The sequence below is a fragment of the Plectrocnemia conspersa genome, unplaced genomic scaffold (genome assembly GCF_051122295.1).
Source record: "Plectrocnemia conspersa isolate PC_06_02 unplaced genomic scaffold, ASM5112229v1 ptg000007l, whole genome shotgun sequence".
NCBI classification, from domain to species: Eukaryota; Metazoa; Arthropoda; class Insecta; order Trichoptera; family Polycentropodidae; genus Plectrocnemia; species Plectrocnemia conspersa.
In genome coordinates this window covers 12509101-12529710 of record NW_028277171.1, presented here as the reverse complement: position 1 = coordinate 12529710, position 20610 = coordinate 12509101, and the positions used below count along the sequence as shown (strand labels likewise).

At 37.3% G+C, this 20610-nt stretch overlaps 1 protein-coding gene and 1 long non-coding RNA gene across 6 annotated transcripts in view; one reads left to right on the top strand and one right to left on the bottom strand.

The window, feature by feature from the left end:
- LOC148233954 (CD109 antigen-like) overlaps positions 1-7590 on the top strand; it is a 71568-nt gene extending 63978 nt beyond the window's left edge. For all 5 annotated transcript variants that reach the window (XM_088189048.1, XM_088189045.1, XM_088189044.1 and 2 more), the window contains one exon: positions 6884-7590. In XM_088189048.1, coding sequence (XP_088045174.1) covers positions 6884-7200 — 317 coding nt within the window. In that variant the 3' untranslated portion in view covers positions 7201-7590. The remainder of the gene's footprint in view (positions 1-6883) is intronic.
- A 7716-nt stretch (positions 7591-15306) lies between these two features.
- LOC148233953 (uncharacterized) lies at positions 15307-16766 on the bottom strand. The gene is made up of 2 exons (XR_015810250.1): positions 16467-16766; positions 15307-16395 (listed from the first exon to the last, which is right to left on the bottom strand). It is a non-coding gene; the product is annotated as an uncharacterized LOC148233953 (long non-coding RNA).
- Between the last annotated feature and the right edge of the window lie 3844 nt (positions 16767-20610).

The following is a 20610-nucleotide window of genomic DNA, read 5'->3' as shown; positions in this document are numbered from 1 at the left end:
ATAGACGATCTCCTAGCGCAGTCTTGCGATATAAGCGCCCCTCTTTCACTGCAAAATGTGCCCTAATATCTGCATCAGCTTGTCGATTCTCTAATGCTCTAAGAATCCTTTGAGCTTTCTCATCCTGTAACTGCACTAACATAAACCAGTCCGCCTCGGTCCCGTCAATCAAATTGACTGTTACAGGGTTTCGACTTAAAGCATCCACATGCTGCATCTTTTCGCCAGGACGATATTCTACCTCCATATCGTACTCCTGTATGGTGAGCCACCACCGTGCTATACGAGGTACTAGATCTCGTTTCAGCAATGTTGCCCTAACTGCTGAGCAATCAGTTACAACTTTAAAATGAACTCCCAACAGATATACTCGAAATCTCTTCACCGATTCGACCACAGCTAATGTTTCTAGCTCATAGCTATGATACATTGACTCCGCTTTTGTTGTCGCTCGGCTGAAATATGAAATTACTTTCAATTCGCCCGTTGCCTGCGCCTGTAGAAGAATACCGCCAAGACCCAATTTACTTGCATCTGTATGTAACTCAGTTACAGATGTACTACAATATGACGCCCAAAATTGGTCTGTCTGCTAACTGGCGTTTCAGCTCATCGAATGCATTCTGTTGAACCTCGCTCCATTGCCAGTCGACATCCTTGGCTGTGAGTTGAGTAAGAGGCCTCGCTATAATCGCAAAGTTTTTAACAAATTTGCGAAAGTAACTCGCCAAACCGATAAATTGTCTCACCGTATGAACATTGGTCGGGGTAGGAAAATCAGAAACTGCTTTGGTTTTCCTCTCGCCAGGTCTTATTCCCTCGCCGCTTATCTCATGTCCTAGATAAGAAATAGAATTTTTCAGGAAAGAACATTTTGCTATGTTCAGCTTAAAACCTGCCCGTTCTACCAGTGTCAACACCCGCTCCAACAAAATCAATCCTTCTGCTACTGTCGATGAAGGAATTAGCAGATCATCCATATAAGCCAGAATCTCCTCATGCTGCATTCCACCAAGCATGTTATTCACAATCCTCTGAAACACCGCCGGCGAATTTGCCAAACCAAACGGAACACGCAAGTACTCATATTGCCCGTCCGGAGTGATAAATGCCGTTTTGTGGACCGAATCGGGATGCATCGGAACCTGATGATATCCCTGCGCCATGTCCAATGTTGTGAAATAGATCTTTCCATTTAATCTATCTAAATGATCCGAAATCAATGGCAATGGATACCTGTCCTTCACTGTTGCTGCATTTAACGCCCTATAGTCTACACATAACCTAATACCACCATCCTTTTTGTTAATCAATACAATCGGACTCGCGTAGTTTGACTGGGACTCCCTAATGACTCCACTATCTAATAATCCTTTAACCTTTTCTCTAACTCTCTGTCTTTCCACATAAGATAGACGGTATGGTCGATAATACACCGGCGTCTCGTTAATGAGTTTAATTTCCATTTCGCCTAAGTGAGTCAAACCTAAATCACTCTCGCTGGAAGAGAAACAGCTCAGCTTATCCTTGAGAAGGTCGACTAGTTTCACCATGTCCTCATTCTCGATATTTCCCACATCCAAGTCCGAATTATTAAGTGATATGATGGTACTTACAGTTGTTGTGGTCTTAGCTAACAAAGGCTCCTTTAGTTGTATAGCTCTGCACCTGGTCGCCCTCGCCACCAATTTTCCTGCTTTCCAGTTAAGTTCTCCACTGCCCAGGTTGGTGACTTTCACTCCTATTCTCTCCGCCGCCTGTAGAATACCACTGGGGATGGCTACTGAGGATCTGCCGTCTTCGAACACTTTCGCGCTCATCTCGTAATCTTCGCCTGGCTGAGCCCCATCGATGATGACGTTTACTATTTCGGTCACTCCGTTCGGTATCGTCACATCTTCTGACAAGAGGACCCTGTGTCTCACGTCCTCGGGCTCCAACAAGCTCCTCTTCAGCATGTTCGAGACGTCCTCCTTGAGCAGCAGCGCCTTGCCGCCCTGTACCACCAGTGATACTCCTTCTTCCCCTAGCGCCGGTTGACCTATAATCAGATCCGCATTAGAAATATTGCATTGCGTCACCAACGCCTCAATGCTCAAGTCTATATCGTCAATTGTTAAAGTAAACGTAGATACGCTGTCAGCTTTCCCAATTCCGCCACCAAATCCTCTGAGGAGAGTCAGCTGTGGTACCGTTTGCAGCTTCAAGCGATTGGCACAATTCGCTGATAACAAATTATGCTGACATCCAGTGTCTATATAAACTTTGACTTCATTCCCATTCACGCATCCCTTCTTTCTGTATATAAGGTCTAAATCAGTACTCACCAGTTTAACATCGACGGTGCGCCTCTCCTTAGGGTCTCGCCGCCGTTTAGTTAAAACATTCCTTACCCTACATTGCCGATGGGTGTGTCCGCCTTTGCCGCACAGCATGCACCGTTGCATCCGAGGTTTCAGGCAGTCTCGGCTGAAGTGATTGCCATACTGCTGGCAATTGTAGCACCTGACCAGTCGCTTTTCAGTCGTCGCCTCGACTTCCTCAGCTGCGGGCTCCGCCCTCGCTCGCTTCGGCTTGGAGTGATAACTCCTCGCCCTGATGGTCCTCGCCTTAGTGAGTTTCCTCTCTCCGGAAGAACTGGACGACCGTGATGCATAAGTGGCCACGAACTTCGGCGACTTATAGTCGTCGAGACCACTCAGCAGCCTGTTATACAAATCTTCAGGGTCCTCGCTGACGCAGGCATAGGCGTTAGCGTGCAGCTCGTCAGGCAATCCAAATATTATGCATGACACTGCCTTAGCGCCAGTCAAGTCGCAGCGCTTGCACATCGCCAGCTTCTCCCTATAATAAGTCGTCATCCTTCTTTTTCGTCGTAATCACTTGAAACAACGTCGCCGCGAAGCCATCTCTCCTTGGGAAGGTACGCCGCAAGCTGGTCTTCCACTCTTCCCAAGTGAGGTTATACTTCGTAAGATGACTATACCATTCTTCGGCCGCCCCTTTCAACTTCATCTGCATTAAGCAGGATTTTTCGTAATCAGTCCAATTATGCGCCAGGGCCATCTGCTCGACCATCGCTATCCACTGGTCCACCTGCAGGCTTTTGTTGTCCGGGTCGAACGGCTTCACAATGTCGATAGGCGCTCGGAAACCTGCGATGCCGGGCCCCGCGATTGAGGAGGCCTGGATAACTTCCTGCGCCGGACCGCTAAGCACCTGGGATTCCGGACCGCCGAATGATAGCTTCGAGGCGGCGCACTATCCGGTCTTCGAGCATCTGCAACGCGTCGACCTCATCTCCCGACATGCTTCCCGCCCGAATTTCCGCCGCGATGTCTTCGCGGACGAACCTGCTAACAGCCCTATTCAACGATTTATTAGGACTTACTTGTACTCCGGGGCCACCCCTTCCGCCAAGATCACCGCTAGTTCCGTGGTCGCCCCTTTCAATAAGATCGCCCCTCCTCGCATCGCCGCTAGTTCCGGGAGCTTCTCTTCCTCCCAGGCCGCTACTTCCGTCGGCGGCGTTGTTTACGTTTTCTTTGTTGGCGGCCATCTTGTTTGTTGTGGCGTCGTTAGCAACAAAGCACGCGAGATTCAAAATGCGCCGTTAGACTTTCGCAGCCGGTTCTCAGCACACGCGAGTAGCACGATCAGCACGATCAGCACGATCAGCACGATCAGCACGATCCCACTTCTGAATTGTTACACAGAGTTTTCTGTTTATATATGTATGTGTAGTAGTAGTAGTAGTCGCTTGAGCTCCGGTCACACGTCTGTCTGGAATGGCGGGCGCCGTTGGATCTCCCACCCGCTAACCCACGATCGCAATGCACGCCCGCCAGTGTTGCCACTCTGCATTGCGGATTAAGGGTTTAACACTGTTGTATTATAAAAAAATAAACAGAATCATTAAACATATAGACACGTTATAATATTGTGTCTTAAGGAGATAATTGCCACAGTGGAACATGGGTGGTCAAAATATTTTTAGATAAGTAATAGTTAAAGGTCGGTTATTTACTAGATAACTTCCAATAACTTAATGAATATATTAAGTAATACTATTAAAATAGGATTAGTTATTCATTATTTTCATTAGTAAGCTTAGTCAGTTTAGATTGATTGATTGGTAATTTATAGTTTTATTGGTTTTATATAGCAAATTATTTATTGAAATATAATTTATGCAATTTATTAAAATATTCTAATATTATTTTTAAAAGCAATATTATATGGTTAAGCGGAATATTTCTTTTTATTTCTGCGAGAAAGCTCTAAAAATTCAGGGAACGCCGTTGGGTTATACTAGTAATCCTGCGCTTTCCCAGTCTACTGGTAGATATTGTGAAAGGACATAGTGACGCTGGTGTAGGCTTGTTCTCTAAGGAGGTTCTATCTCGGTGAATGTAGGTAGCACTAGTCTTCTAGGGCACCAGTGGGAACCACTCTCCGGAGGTACCTTATCTGTGAGCCTGGCCAGTGTTGAGCTCAGTTGCGGCTTGTGACAATAGAAACAGGTGCTGCTAGGGGCCAAAAATATATATATTTTTTTTAAACTGAGTATAATATAAATTATACATATAGTGACAAATCAAACAAAATAAAAATATAAAAGTTTAGTCGCTATGATATATTTTTGAGAAATGATACCACTTATAAATTGATTAACCGCCCTACCTTTAGTACTACTACCTTTCTTATGAAATATTATAAATTAAATATAATAGATATAAAAACATATTTTAGACCTCTAAAACACTGCTCAGAATAGATTCAAATTCATTATTTATTTATTATAATTGCTTTTAGTCATCATGTTATTACAAATTTATTTCATTACTTTACTATATACGATATTTTAGTCTCTTATCTTCACCTATTACAGTAGCACGTCGCTGTTTAGCTTAACTTTTAACTTAAATAGTTAATCTTAGGTTAAATTGATTTTATGTTAAATAAAATATTTTATTGTGGGGACCTATTTATTCATTATGTCAAGAATTAGGTGGCACTCTGGTAACACTGACGTGACGGTGGCGTAGGGCAACACTCTTTAGCGGATCTCGCATTAGTCAGTCCGTGAAGCTGACAATTAATTTATTGTTTTAATTATTGAAAAAGTTTTTTTCTTAATTCCTGTAATCACAAAAGTAGCGTCGAAGCATAAACTAAAAAAATACCGCTTTAAACTACCAATTTGTGACACACGAAACGGGTTTGTACGGGTTTTTAGTCAAAATGTACCAGGAGTGCATACTGAGTGAGAAGGTAGCTAGCAATTAATTTATTATTTTAATTATTAAGAAAGCATTTGTTTTCAATTTCTGCAAATTATGCTTGGATACGATACTCAAGAGTCGCGTCAAAGCATATTCTAAAAAATATCGCTATCGTCCCTGTGAGCGAGTCGTCCAATCAGGGCTTGGATGATCGACATTTTCAATGACAAGTCAGCATTTCAAATTTTTAGGCTTATAAATGGTCGCTACAGATAATATAAGAATTATATTATTTTTACATTATTTATTATACCCCATTTGCGTTAACGCAGTCAGTTCGAGAGCTATCCATTTCATCATTATCCATAATTTCCTATTATTAGCTCTAAAGCACATGATACGGATATACGCTTGATGTACTTATAATTGCTCCGGTTTACTTTTGAACACATTTATAGATTTTTTTTTTATAAATGTTTTCATAAAATAAACCGGAGTAATGATAAGTATATCGAACGTATATCCGTATCATGTGCTTTATAGCTAATATTAGAGGCGTAACCCCAAACTTGCCATCTTTTTCTCAATTATGTATGAATAATGATGAAATGGATAGCTCTCGAACTGACTGTGTTAACACAAATAGGGTGTAATTATTAATCTTCGAGTTTAGAAAAATCTAAGAAAAAATAATTTGTGATGATCGATTGGAATTATAATTATATATTAATCACTAATTCCGATCTTCCGGACATGATAGAAATTAAAAAAAACACTAGGGTTATTATGAGATTTGAACCCAGGTTTTTCTGGTATTAGTCACCGACGTATACTGCTATATGTTTTGCGAATTTTTAGTATTTTTTTTAATCAAGCGGTAAAATCCTAATCCTACTAGGTTTGGCGTAGGTGTTTACTTTTTATTAAAAACTATTTAGCAAACACAAAATTGCGAATTAATGTATAAAAGAGCTATTCACTGAGTGCTCAATGTTCTGATATAAATAAATAACCTGTCCTAACAGTTTTATTGCTAGCGAGATATTTTATAAGATATTTTGAAAATAAATAATTTATTGCCCATTTGAATTTATAAATGTTATAATATTATTTTAATTCGCATGATGGTCTTATATTTTAATTCTGATCTCCTATTCCGATTCTGACCGTATGCTATTTTTATTGCAATCGTTTGATATTTATTCTGATCCTGAATAATATAAATATGACCGGGCTGTTAATACAATTCTGACCGAGATTTGATTTTTATTCTTACCAAAAGTAGATTTAAATTCTGACCATTTAATTAGTTGCCTTTGTTATGAAATACCACTCATGCTGATATCGGCTAATTGTATTTATTCAATTATTTACATAACGATAAAATGCAATAACAATTTTCAAATGTTGATTTTGCCAAATGTAAATAAAAATGGTTTCCTTGAACAGAACATTTGCCCAATTTGCGGCGTAATAAAAAAATAACCACACGATTTTGTCATCAATGTAAACCGCATTTTCCCAAAGCGGAAATCCGCGCATAAACAATTCGCGAATTTCTCATGCAAATTTTTCGTCAATTTACTAAGCAAACATCGGTTATCATCACGGAGGGTCGCACGATTAGTTCGTCAATGATTGTTTTTGTTCATTTCTAGGTCGTCGAGCTAGAGCTTTCTTTAGTGGAGGATCTGCAAGTGCTTGCGAATTGTGCGGTGGAGCAGGAAATCGAAGATGCGGGGGCGCCGAGGTGGACTGTCAAGGCGGCTGTTTGATACCAGCACCGCTCCCAACAAAATGTGCCGTGAAGGAGCATTCGAGCGCCCACGCCCTTAGACTTATTACACTGTATTTTTTCTTAGTAGTAATAACTATAATAATCGCTATAATAATAGCGATTTGTGTGAGACTATGTATTAGGGGTACCGTAAAAGATTCCATTTTTTTTTACATTCCTTGTTTGAGATCAGTTTGACCCTGGACAAGGTAGAGTGAGCATCTTTGTAAGTTTTTTTTTCTATAGTATTGTTTCTTGGCTTTCTTTTTGCGCCATAAATATTTTTTTAATCTTAAAGAACTGATTTCAAGCATAATAATTATGTATATAATTAATAAGTTAAATGTGTATTATTCAATATGTTTATGGCAAAAAAACTTTAAATAAAAAAATAATGTACGCATAACGAAATTGTATTATCACGCTTGAACTGATGTATCTATATAACTAATTTCACTTTTGAGATGTGTAATAATAATATATTGTATACAAAAAAATGTAATATTTTTTACTATGCGCGATGTCAGATTACATTTAATGTTATACCATGTGATTTTTAAAATATGATTATTTTGTGATATTGACGTTCTTTCGAGTTATTTTTTTATATGCTCACACCAACGTAGTACATCACTCTTGCCATCGGCACGGGAGCAAGCAGCCTCACTGAAGTCCATCCTACGCCAGCGAAGACTTACGAGACGCCTGCCTGGAACTTCACCCTGTCGCAGAACCCCTGGACGTCCGCAAAGAGCATCCACCACAGTAACAACCGAGCTAAGATCAACCCTTTTGGAACGCGAGCCGAACAGCTGATATTTTGGCCATCCAGCACTATCCGTGAACTTCTCTCCAGAACCACGGCCAATAATTTAAATAAATCGTTAAGGGTAAAATTAGCAAACCAGAAGCAATCGAACAATACATACGGCATTGCATGCTACTTTTTTTTCGATCAAGGTTGGAAAGCAACTAAGGCAGCTAAAACCATTATTGAAATTTATGGAGCAGTAATAACAGCAAACAGATGCCAGTTTTGGTTCCGGCGATTTAAATCTGGCGATAGGACCTTAACAGACGTTCCGAAATCAGGACGACTTTCGAAATTCGACGATGAACTGCTGAAGGTCATTTTGTAATCAAATCCTCGTCAAAGTATCGAGGATTTATCCCAAAAACTTGCTGCTCCGTGGTCTACAGTGCAAGAACACAAAAAAGTTCGGCAAAACTAATCGAATGGGTGTTTGGGTTCCCCGTGCGCTGTCCGTAGCGAACAAAGAGAAGCGAATGAACACGTGCGATTCACTGTTGTCAAGAAACAGAATTCACCTATATTTGGATAAAATTGTGACTAGTGACGAAAAGTGGATAGTATACGACATCGTGGTGCGAAAAAAACAATGGCTTTCAAAGAAGGAAGTACCTGTTCCGACCCCTAAGCCCGACCTCACCCTTCGCAAGTCCTATTGTGTGTATGGTGGGATATTCGTGGAATTATCCATTATGAACTGTTAAAACTGGGTGATACGATAACTGCAGAAGTTTATTGTCAACAACTCGAAAAATTGAATGAGAAATTTAAAGTGAAACGTCCGAATTTGATAAACCGAAAAGGAGTGATTCTGTTACACGACCACGCGCACCCTCTCAGTGCAAAGATGAACCGTGAAAAAATATGCAATTTAAATTTTGAAGTCTTAAAGCATCCTCCATATTCGCCAGACCTCGCTCCTTCTAATTTTTATCTCTTTAGATTTATGGAACATTCATTTAAGGACAAAAAATTTGAAAATCTGAAGGAAGTCGAAAATCATTTAAATTCGTATTTTAATTCGAAACCACCAAATTGTTATAAAGCGGGAATCCAAAAAATGCCTAAAAGTTGGCAAACAGTTCTAGATAACTATGGGGATTATATTTTATAATATGTAAAATAGTATGAAAATAAAATTTCAATAAAACCTATGATGCTTAAAATAATGGTTTTCTTTCCGGTACCCCTAATATAATATCTAATCGCAATATAATATTTAATCGCAGTTTCTAGACTTAAGTCTCTCACCTGATTGACGAGGATTGGTGTCTGTGTGTGTTAACACGCATCACCTTTTTATTATTATTTTATTTATTTGAGTTTAAGAAATATTAGCTGGAATTAATCAAACAAATCAGCTATTAAGCCATTTGTATGATTTCGTATTCTTTCGCGGTGTCTATTATTAAGCCTTTCAAAATGTTTCTTAAGAGTGTCTATTTTTAGATCCTAGTGCAACATCGAATTGCGAACATACCAAGGGGCGTTTGCTGCGATTCTCAATGAAATATTCTGCTGGGCTTGTAATTTTTGAGGGTATTTGCGAGTATTTATAATATGTCCCCACACAGGGGATGCATAAGACATTGCGGGTCTGATTATTGCTTTATAAATTAGCAGTTTATTTTTTATACTTAATTTACTTTTGCGGCAAAGAAGGGGGTAAAGCTTAGCTCTTGTGTATTTAACTCGATGAATTAGAGTGTCTATGTGTGGTTTCCACGAAAGTTTAGAGTCTAAGGTAAGACCTAAGTATTTGGCCTTATTATGCCATTCTATCGGTTTATTATACATTTTAATTTTGGCTAAATTTTCTGTAGCAAAGGCTTTTTTTCTTCTAAGAGAGAACATTACTGCGACGCTTTTTAGTGGATTTGCAGTGACCAGCCATTTGTCGAACCATTTTTCAATATTTTTTATTTTATTTTGAAGTTTAATTACCGCTCGATGAGGATTCTTATAGGTACACAAAATAGCTGTATCATCAGCGAATAGAGCAGTTATGTCGTTACCGCGGTGCTTGGTTGGAAAGTCGCTCGTAAATATAGTGAATAATAAAGGACCCAGTATTGAACCTTGGGGCACTCCAGCAGTTACAGGTCTGGGATTTGACAAATGATTTTCAAGTTTTATGTTGAAATTTCTCCCATTTAAAAAAGAGTTGATTAGTTTAATTAAATTAGCAGGGAATTTGAAATGTATTAGTTTGAATATGATGCCTGTGTGCCAGACACGATCGAAGGCTTTGGCGATGTCCAGGAACACTACTCCAGTGGACATTCTCTTGTCAAAGCCCCTTTGGATATGTTTCACCACTCGATGAAGTTGATCAGTAGCAGAGTGTGCGTTTCTAAAGCCGAACTGTTCGTCGGGCAAGATTTTATTTTCTTTAACATGAACTAATAATTTAGCTTGAATAATTTTTTCGTAAATTTTGCTTGCAGCGGGTAGCAAACTTATAGGTCGGTAACTAGAGGCTAATGAAGGGTCTGTTCCCGGTTTGCGAAGGATTATTACGTTTGCTTGCTTCCACACCGTCGGGAAGTATAGGCACTCGAGAGAAGAATTAATTATATTTAAAAAATAATTGATGGCACTTGGGGGGAGGATTTTGAGAGATTTATTTGGTATGGAATCATTGCCGGGTGCTTTTCGATTAGGAAGTAGACGGATATTGTTTTCTAGTTCAGATAGTGTAATTTTTATATCAATATTAGTATCCGCTGTTTTTTCAAAAAAGGATTTTAGGCACTTTTCTGTTTTATTTTTAAATTTACGTTTAAGTTTACTTAAATCGACCGAGCATTGATTTTGAAGACTGTCCGCTATAGTTTCGCACTTTTCTTCAACTGTATATACAAAGTTACCCGTTATTGTTTTAATTTTACATATGCCAGTGGATTCGCAGCGAAGAATTTTTGAAGTGTTCCAAAGTGAATTATCTTCAGGTTTTAGATCTCTTAATTTGGTTTCCCAAGTATTATTATTATGTTCAGCAATAGCGATTCTAATTTCTTTTTGTAATTTGTTAAGTTGTCTTTTAACCGATTTTTCGTGATAATTTTGCCAAAGATGTCTTAAATGATTATTTTTTTTAATTAATTCTTTAATTTCTTTGGGTAGGGGGTCATGTTTAGTAATTTTGTTTTTAACGGTGCACCGTTCAATTGAAAATTTAATCACTTTGTTAAATTCGATTATTTCATCGTCGATATCAGTTTCAGTTCTTAAGATGTTGATACCAGGAAGGGATTTCTCAACGAAGTAGGGGAAGAAGTCCCATAGTATTTTATGCGATTGTGGGGCTGGATTATTATTTCTTAGATTAATTTCGAGCGTGAATATTACCGGGTTGTGGTCTGATGCGAGACTATTATGGACTTCTATTTCACACGCGGGCAGATCTTTGCAGATGGCAATGTCTAATATGTCCGATCCTCCGCGAGTAGAGAAATGGGTTGGCACGGACGGTATTTCTAAGTGTATGTTACTATGAGAAATGTCATTAACAAAATTATTCAAAGTTCTACCGTTGCGATTGGTAGCTCGGCAATTCCAATCTTTATGTTTGGAGTTAAAATCACCTGCGGCAACTATGGGTTGTGAATAATTAAACAGTGATTTAATATCTTCGATGGGATATTTTGGTGTGGGAGGAGTGTAGACGGAATGTATTATGACTGGAGAATGCTCATCGGTTTTAATTTCTATACTCGTTACTTCTAATTGCGCGTACGCGTTTATTTTCGTTTCATTATGTTTTATATTATTTTTAATATATACTGCTGTTCCGCCGCCAGCGCCTAATAATCTATCCGTGCGGTAAGTTGTAAAGTTGGCAAAGTTAATTTTTATCGAATTCTTTAAGTGTGTCTCGGAGATAAGAGCAATATCTATATTTTGATCTAACAAAAATTGATGGAGTTCACATTTATTATCACGTAGGCCATTTGCGTTCCAGGCCATTATTCTTAGTATTTTACGATTTGGGTTTTTAATGTCATTAGGATTAATCATAGGGGCTTCTTTTTTTTTAAGTTAATTTCTATATTTTTATTCGCGAGTTTACTCTCGGTCTTAGGATTATTATTATACTATTGTTATATAAGTCGTGCTTCATTGATTTATGTTAATTAAGTGTTTAGTTATAAGAGCTTGTATTTGCTGCTGCATTTCAATTATAGTTTTAACTATATTAATATCCTGTAGTGGTGCTGGGGTATTTTATACTGGTTCAATAGGTGGTCGATACTACCTGTGACTGAGTGGTCGATATTTCAGAGTTTAGGGACTGTGAATATGTCTTTTGATTTTTTGTATTATCATTTTGTTTACTGTTTTTTGTTTTAAAGAATTCACTTTTTTTATTATTAGGGTTTTTAATGCACCCGCCATAGCTAGCAGGGTGTTTACCACCGCAATTACCACATAGTGGGTTATCTGTTTTATTACCGTGTGGACATTCTAATGCCACATGAGGGCTTGCACACTTAACACAAACTGGTGCTGCCCTGCAATTCACAGCAGCATGTCCAAAGATTTGACAGCGGTGGCACTGTAAAGTATTTTTTGGTTTATTTTGAGTTTCGATTGAAACTTTTTGATGTAACAAATGGGTTAGATTATATATATTTTTATTTTGCTCACTTTTTTTTAATGAAATGGCAAACAATAACATCGGCTGGTTGGTAGTTTTATTTATTAATTGGTGAACATGGAGTACATCGAAATTTAAACGAATTAATTCTTCTTTTATTTCATCTATTGTGAAGTTGGAATTTAATCCTCGAATTATAACGCGCAGAGGCTTATCTTCGGGCAATGTATAGGAGAAGAATGAGAATTTACGTTCGTCCAAGACTTTTGTAATTTTTCTAAAGAGCTCTATAGTAGGTGCAATTATTTTTACATTGTTTGGTTTTTGAACCGAGGTAAATAAAAGACCGTTGTTTAATAGTGTCTGACGAGCCGCTTTAAAGTCGGAGGGTTTATTAAGAACAATCGGAGGAATTGATTCCTTTTTAGTTTCGACTGTTTATTGAATTGTCACGGGCTCGATTGAGCGAAGAATTTCGGAAACATCAGACATTTCCGGAGAATTTGGGCGTGGTCTCTTTTTAACTGGGGGCTTTTCTACTACTTTAGGAGCTGCAATTTGCGATGTAGTAGTCGCAGGATCGGATAAGTTATTTTTAATGTTAATTGGCGATTGGTTAGTACGAGTTTTAACGTTAGTTGGCGATTGGTTAGTAGGAGTTTTAACGTTAGTTGGCGATTGGTTAGTAGGAATTTTAACTTTAGTTGGCGATTGGTTAGTAGTATATTTTTTAGTTTTAATTTTTTTTCGGAGATCTTCCATCTCCTTTTCTAAACTAATCCTAAGGCGCCGTTCCTCAAGGAGTTCGTGGCGCAAGGCTTCCATTTCCTTTTTAAGGTAATTAATCGATACATGGTCACTCACCTGCCCGGTGTCCATAATAATGGAATCGGACGATGTTTTACCGGTCGACATGTCGTAGCTTGCGAAGGCGGCTGGTGAGTCAGCGGGAATTCCCACTTTTTATCACAAACACTAGTTATCAGAGTGACAGATAGCGCGCGCGACTAACTCGGCCGAATGCCAAAGCAGGACTGGGTGTGAGACTAATGATATCATACTAGACTCAAAGTGAATGGCGAATAATCGCCTTAACCCAGCCGTGCCGACGGGGTGACATGGATGCCCCAACTTATGAATTTTTCTTAAATAACTCGTTTGATATAAATATTACACATTTGAAACTTTTTGTATTTGTTTGAAATAAGTCACATAATAAAGTTTAACAATAATTATTACTTTTTTTCGATTACAAACATATAAAAATAATAAAAAGCTTCGTTACTCGTTAGGCCGATTTCACACGTGCCGGATGGATTCATCCGGCACCGGGCCGGCGCCGTGTAGTGGGGATGGTGTTGTATGGGCTAGTACCTACCATTTCAGACGTGCCGGACGAATTCATCCGGCGCCGGCTCGACGCTGCCCATACAACACCACCCCCACTACACGCCACCAGCCCGGTGCCGGGCAAATCCATCCGGCACGTGTGAAACCGGCCTTAGTATTACGTATACGCGCTTTTGTATGTATGCGTAAGCGGACGCTGCGATCCCGTGCGCGCATTCACAAAATGCACGCTTTAGGGCGAGACCCCGACGTCACATCTCGCGTCTCTTTCTAGCATTCACTCGTCTCTTTCTAGCGTCTTGGTGACGTCGCCGGGCCGGCGTCTCCAAGGTTGCCAGACGTCCTCGTTTGAGCGGGACTGTACCGAATTGTTTATAAAAATCCCGATTTAACAAAATGTATATATGTACAAAAATGTGCCGCGTGCACATTTCCGATCCGACTACCCGAAAGCCGAGTGTAGTTGTGTGCGTGCGTGCGTACGCGGCTTAGCGACGGTGCTGCCCTCGAGTGTCAATCGAGTGCAACTTGAAACGTCAAATTCGTGTAACTGCATGCTTGGGAACATTTGCCTTTGAAAATCGCCACTGAGTAAATTAATTTTAAAATGTATCGTAACTGCTCAAATAGAAGTTCATATTTTCATTAACCTTCATCCGTTTCTCATATAGACTATACAGTTTAGTACCTCGGCTCTTTTTCGACCCATTTAAATATATTTACTCAACACTGTAAAAATGGTTATTTAATTTTTTATTTTAAGCGCCTAAGCATTGTTATAAGTAAGCAACATAAATAACGCTGTGTTATGTCCCACCCTTATTGTTACATTATTGATACTATTGTTAAATTATTAATTACTTGATGTGAACGAACTTTGTATGTGTTATCATTAAATACCAATCAAATGTAATTACATGTACTTTATATAATGAAATAGTAATTAACTAATAATATTTTAATTAAGAAAGAATGTAATGTATAAAAGGAGATGTTCTCTCCATACATGGCCAGTTGCAATTAATCGCAGGAAGTCGCAGACAGTCTAAAGACAGTCAGACAAAACTGAACTCATTATGGAGATTTAGCCAAGCGATCTCTCAGGTTTAAATTGTATTATATAATTTTATTCTATATTTTATATTATGTATATTTACTTCTTGTAACCATTTTTCTTATGTTCATATGAAATATATTTCTAAATTGTTATATGTGTATTTTGTAACAATCCTGTGAAACTAGTTGGGATCCCGAGTTATAAAAACTGTTGTGTCGTTGGACTGATCCGGCGACACGGCAGCTGCTTTCGAGAAACTACCATCCCAAGACTCCGCTTAAAATGTTACGACCCCGACTCCAAAGCCCTAGTTCATGGCGTATATGAATCAATTCATTCGTTATTAATTTAATACAAATATTTTTTCAATATTTACATTGTAATCCATAATTATAGTTATAGCATCTACTTATTTTTTTGGCTACATTGAAGAAATCAATTGATGAAGTATAAGGATAGTTTGAAACAAATCAAAGAATCGTTCAGTTTTCAATTTTTTATTTTATCTGCTGATTCTACAATAATTATCAGAAAGAATCAGCAAAGAAAACTGATAATGACAGGACTTACATATATACATACATGCAACTTACATAAAAAATGCTTACATATATACATACATTAATGTGCTGCTCCATGTGACTTTCCATTAGGTTTATTATTTTTAATATTAAGACTTAAATTATGCAACCGCTTTAAACGTTTTATTTTTAATTTATTTGAAAGTGCTGGGCGACCAGAAGCTACAACCGAGTTGCCCCTGGTTATACCTATCCTTCGCCTACTAATGGCCGTTGGTTGAACTTTAATTTTGGCACCAGAATTACGTTTAATTATATTTTATGATCAGTAGTTACCTTTTTAAACACACCTTTAAAACCGTCCTCAAGTTTTTTGGCCAAATCAGGATCAAATACTCCCTTCATTGATGCAAAACAATTATTTTTAAGATCTAAAAAAAATCGGCAAATTTTTCTTTCATGTCTACATTTAAGTTGTTATCAATTGAAACTATTTCTTTCTCTTAATTTAATTTAAAATCCCCATCAACAATGGATATGTCACATGGAGCAATATTAACGCTGCTGCTGCAACTAACTGAAACTTTAGTCACAAATATCAGGCAGTGGTATAAAAAATTCAATTGGCGGAGTCTTTTCACCAAAAGCTAAATATGCAATTTCGTGCTTTGCCTGAGCAGTTAAAGGAGGTGAATTGGGAATTGAGTTATCATGATATTTGTATACCACTGCCTGATGTTTACAGTTGTGGCGTGATACCTGCAACAGAATTAAACAACTGAAATCCAGCCTGATATTCAGATTGTGTTTGCCCTTTTGTAATTAGAACGCCTAGAGGAACAGCTCCAATGCTGCATCCCGTTAAAATAAAAGTAATTGAATGGCCTTCCGCATCGCAAGAGGAAGTGCTGTCTATGAACACAATATCGTTAGTCAAAGGCAGAGAATGAGCTCTTTTCATCATTGGCGTTATAATAACAAGAGCAAACGGTGATTCATAATATTTAATTAAATGTCCTGTTTTTTCATATACTGATATCTTCTCTTTCAAAATCTGCAATTGATAAATACATATTAATTCATAGAAACAACATTGCGAACGTATTCATTTTCAATATAAATTACTTGGAGACAGTCGTTACGTGGACCTAAAGTGTAACCTCTCCATTTTTCCCTTAAATAAATAACAGTACGCATTTTTGGGTTAATTGATGCATCTGCCATTTCTACGCTACAATTATTATATTTTAATAGCAGATGAGCTTCGTGGTATCTCATAGCCTCGCCAACCTTTAATCCCATATCAAAATAGTCATAAAACTTATTTTTGATATGTTCAGATGGAGGCAAGCAAGATAATGTCTCTGCGTTTATTATAGGATGACTATGGTCTCCGATAAACTGTATTATCGTTTGATATCCGTCCTTAAAATTTGAACAGAATTCATATATGTATAAATATGATTTGTATATATCAAAAGGAAAATAACATATTGAAATTACCTTCAGATATTTATCTCGCCTCCTTGTGTCACAAGTCACCTTTTTGACAAGAACGTCTATTTCAGCTTTGCAATACAATTTTTTTGATTTTCCATGCGTTCTTTTTGAAGGGTCAACTTTGCAGGTTTGGGAATGATGACATATTTTCCTAATGCTACAATAATTATGTATGTGTATAAGAACTGTTATCTATATTATTAGTTTAATTAGAGTACTTACTGTGAAATATATCTTGTGGGGTTTTTTTTCATACTCTTACAATTCCAACTTGTTCTGGATAACGCACTGTATTCTTTTATCCAGCGCTCCGCTTCCTCGTTCGTCTTTATATCACATCGAAAAGTTTTAGTGTCAACCTCGACGTAGTTAAAAGATTTAGGAAAATGCTCCATCGTGGTAGTTATTTATTAATAATTTTTCCAATATGGTTCTCGAATGAGGTAATTACAATTCTTAGAAAGAAACATGTCATACATAAAATCTGGAAACGAACACGAAATTCTCTCATCTATGAAGAATTTCGTACTCTGCGATCGCGTGCAAAATTGCTGATTTGCGATTGCCATCGGAACTATATTGGAGACTGTGAAAAGTCGATAATTTTAGATCCGAAAAAATTTTGGAAATTCGTTAACTCAAAACGCGATGGCCAATCCTTACTGTCATCGATGAGTTGGAACAACATCAATTTTGAAGGTTCTGAAGAGATTGCAGATGGATTTGCTAGGTATTTTCAAACCGTATACCATAATGATGGGTCACATTTAGAGTTTAATTCTAATTACGATGAGACTCATCGTTCATGGTCATCTTTGTTATCAATCAAAACCTTTAGTTTGGTTGATATGGAATATGGATTTAGCAGACTAAAGTCCATTTTTACCTCGGGACCAGATTTTATTCCAGACTACATTCTGAAAGGATGCAAGTCTGGTATTTTACAGCCTCTAAAATTTATATTTAATTTAATTTTGAGATCCTCTTGTTTTCCAGAATTGTGGAAATGTTCAAAAGTCACTCCGATTCATAAAAAGGGTCCCAAATTTCAGATTGACAATTACAGGCCAATAGCTTTGATCTCATCACCTGCAAAATTATTTGAAATTGTTTTGCATAAATACATTTTTAATCATTGCAGGTGTATGCTTCTCGACCAACAACATGGTTTCCGTAAATCTCGATCCACTGTCACTAATCTAATGGTTTTGTCTAACTATGTTTCAAAATCATTGGACTCTGGTGTACAAGTGGACGTCATATACACAGACTTTGAAAAAGCATTTGATAAAGTTAACCATGCTTTACTTGTAAAAAAGTTATCTAATTTTGGGTTTTCTGAAGATCTGATAAATCTATTCTCAAATTACTTGACCAATAGATATCAATTCGTCAAGTATAATAACTCTTTTTCAGAACGATATAAGACCCCTACTGGAGTACCTCAAGGATCCAATTTGGGTCCATTGTTGTTTTTATTGTTCATTAATGACATAGAAACAGCAATAGAGCATTCAGATTTTTTATTATATGCAGATGACTTGAAAATTTACAAGAAAATGCATTCGATTTCTGATTCCCTCGACCTACAGGAGGATCTCAACTCTATATGGAAATGGGCTTGCTATAACCAATTGCCTTTCAGTGTAAAGAAATGTCACACAATTTCATTTTCAAGGTCGTTAACGCCGGCAAAATATTCATACCATCTAGGCGGATATTTTCTGGAAAGGTTTTCTTCAACTAAGGATTTAGGAGTGACTTTCGAAGAACGTTGGAAATTTAGCCAGCACATTGCAGAGACTCATAGCAAATCCTTAAAAATGCTCGGTTTTATCTTGAGAAATGCGCGTTACTTCAGGAATACTTTAGTATTGCGCACTCTTTATGATACTCTAGTCCGCAGCATACTAGAAACTAGCTCCATCATTTGGATCCCAGGCGTAATGAATCAATGTAATGAATTGAAACTGGAAAAAGTACAACGTAAATTTCTTCGATATTTATACTTGAAGGAATACGGGTATTATCCGTTCTTGTTTCCCAGTGCTTTTATTTTGGGAGCCCTGGGATACGTTTTTTTGTCGACTCGCAGAAGTGTTTATGTAATTAAACACTTCTGGAAATTGCTCAAGGGCATCGTAGACAATCCTTCAGTGCTCGAGCAGCTTCAAATGTGGGCTCCTGAAGGTGGTTATAGTTCTCGGTCGCGTCCACTATTCTTGCCTGTTAAGTGTAGAACTGGAGCACTTGCCAACTCTTCTCTGGCCAAGGCCATTTATCTGCTTAATTCTGTCCATAGTAATATTGACATTTTCTCTTGCACTTATGGAGTTTTGGTTCAATTCGTATGGGACAATGCACACCTGTTGAGGTGATTTGTGTCTGTTGTTTTGTCTTGTTTATATTTGTATGTATTATGATGTATTAGTACTTTTGACTATCGTGACGCATTAGGTTTGCCTGTCAGGTCACGATGGTTATAATTTTAATAAATAAATAAATAAATAAATAAATAAATTAAGCAAATGACGCCCACGCGTAAACGACCGTTACAAGCAAACGACAATGCACTCGATTGCCACTTGAGGGCAGCACCGTCGGCACATTTCCAATCCGACTGCCCGAAAGAGTTGCACTCGATTGACACTTGAGGGCAGCACCGTCGCTAAGCCGCGTACGCACGCACGCACACAACTACACTCGGCTTTCGGGTAGTCGGATCGGAAATGTGCCTCCGGACCCTCAACTTTTTGGGTTTTAAATATAATTTTTGCTTCGTTCTGATTTTTTAAAATATTTTTTAAAATTTAATGGTTCAAATTGGACATTACTATTGAGGATTTTCAATGATAGACAAAATAGTTCAATCTATAAAAAAGTACTTAGCACTTTCAATTCATTTGAAAATAGGTTTACAACTTGACTAAATATTTCCAGAAGAAAACTTATTAAAAATTATTTATTAGATTTACAACATTAGATTTTATCGTTATATTGAAACTTAGATATTTAATGATAAATCTAAATATTGTATATCATTTATGAATAGGTTTAAAACTTGGCTAGATAATAATAAATTAAAAATTGTACTATGAAATTTCAATACAGCAAAGCTCACGGAACCAATGAATAAATTTTGGTATACTGAAAATTTGTTATATTGAACGTAAGGAAGATGATATATTTTATTTTTGATTATCACATTACTACAACATCAAAATAACCTCTTATAAGGTTGACAAATAGTTTTTTGCCCATTTTTAAGGATACTGTATGAAACAATAAAATTTGTGAAAAAAATGTTTTATAAAAAAAGTTTGAGGGTCAGCGAAACACCTGTAATGTCGCTTTTGAACACATCTGTCACACACCACGTCAAGAACGAACTGAATTTGGAGAAATATTGTGTAAAGTTGCAACGTCATTCTTAAATTCGGATCAAAATATTTCGTTATACTGAGATCAGTCTTCGTTATAATGAAAACATTTTGTATGCAAGTTTTTCGGGGACAAATTAAAGATTCGTTACATTGGGAATTTTGTTATTTCGGTATTCGTTACAAAGAGATTTCGTTGTAATATTTTTTAAAATAGGTTTGTAACTTTACTAAATATTATTAAAACAAAAAATATCAAAATGTTTTCAACATAAAAAATAATATTTAAACGTAACATTTTGTATCATTTAAACGTAGGTTTACAGTTTAATAAATAATAATAATAAATAGCATCGGCTACACATCCGCTCAAAAATATTACTGATATG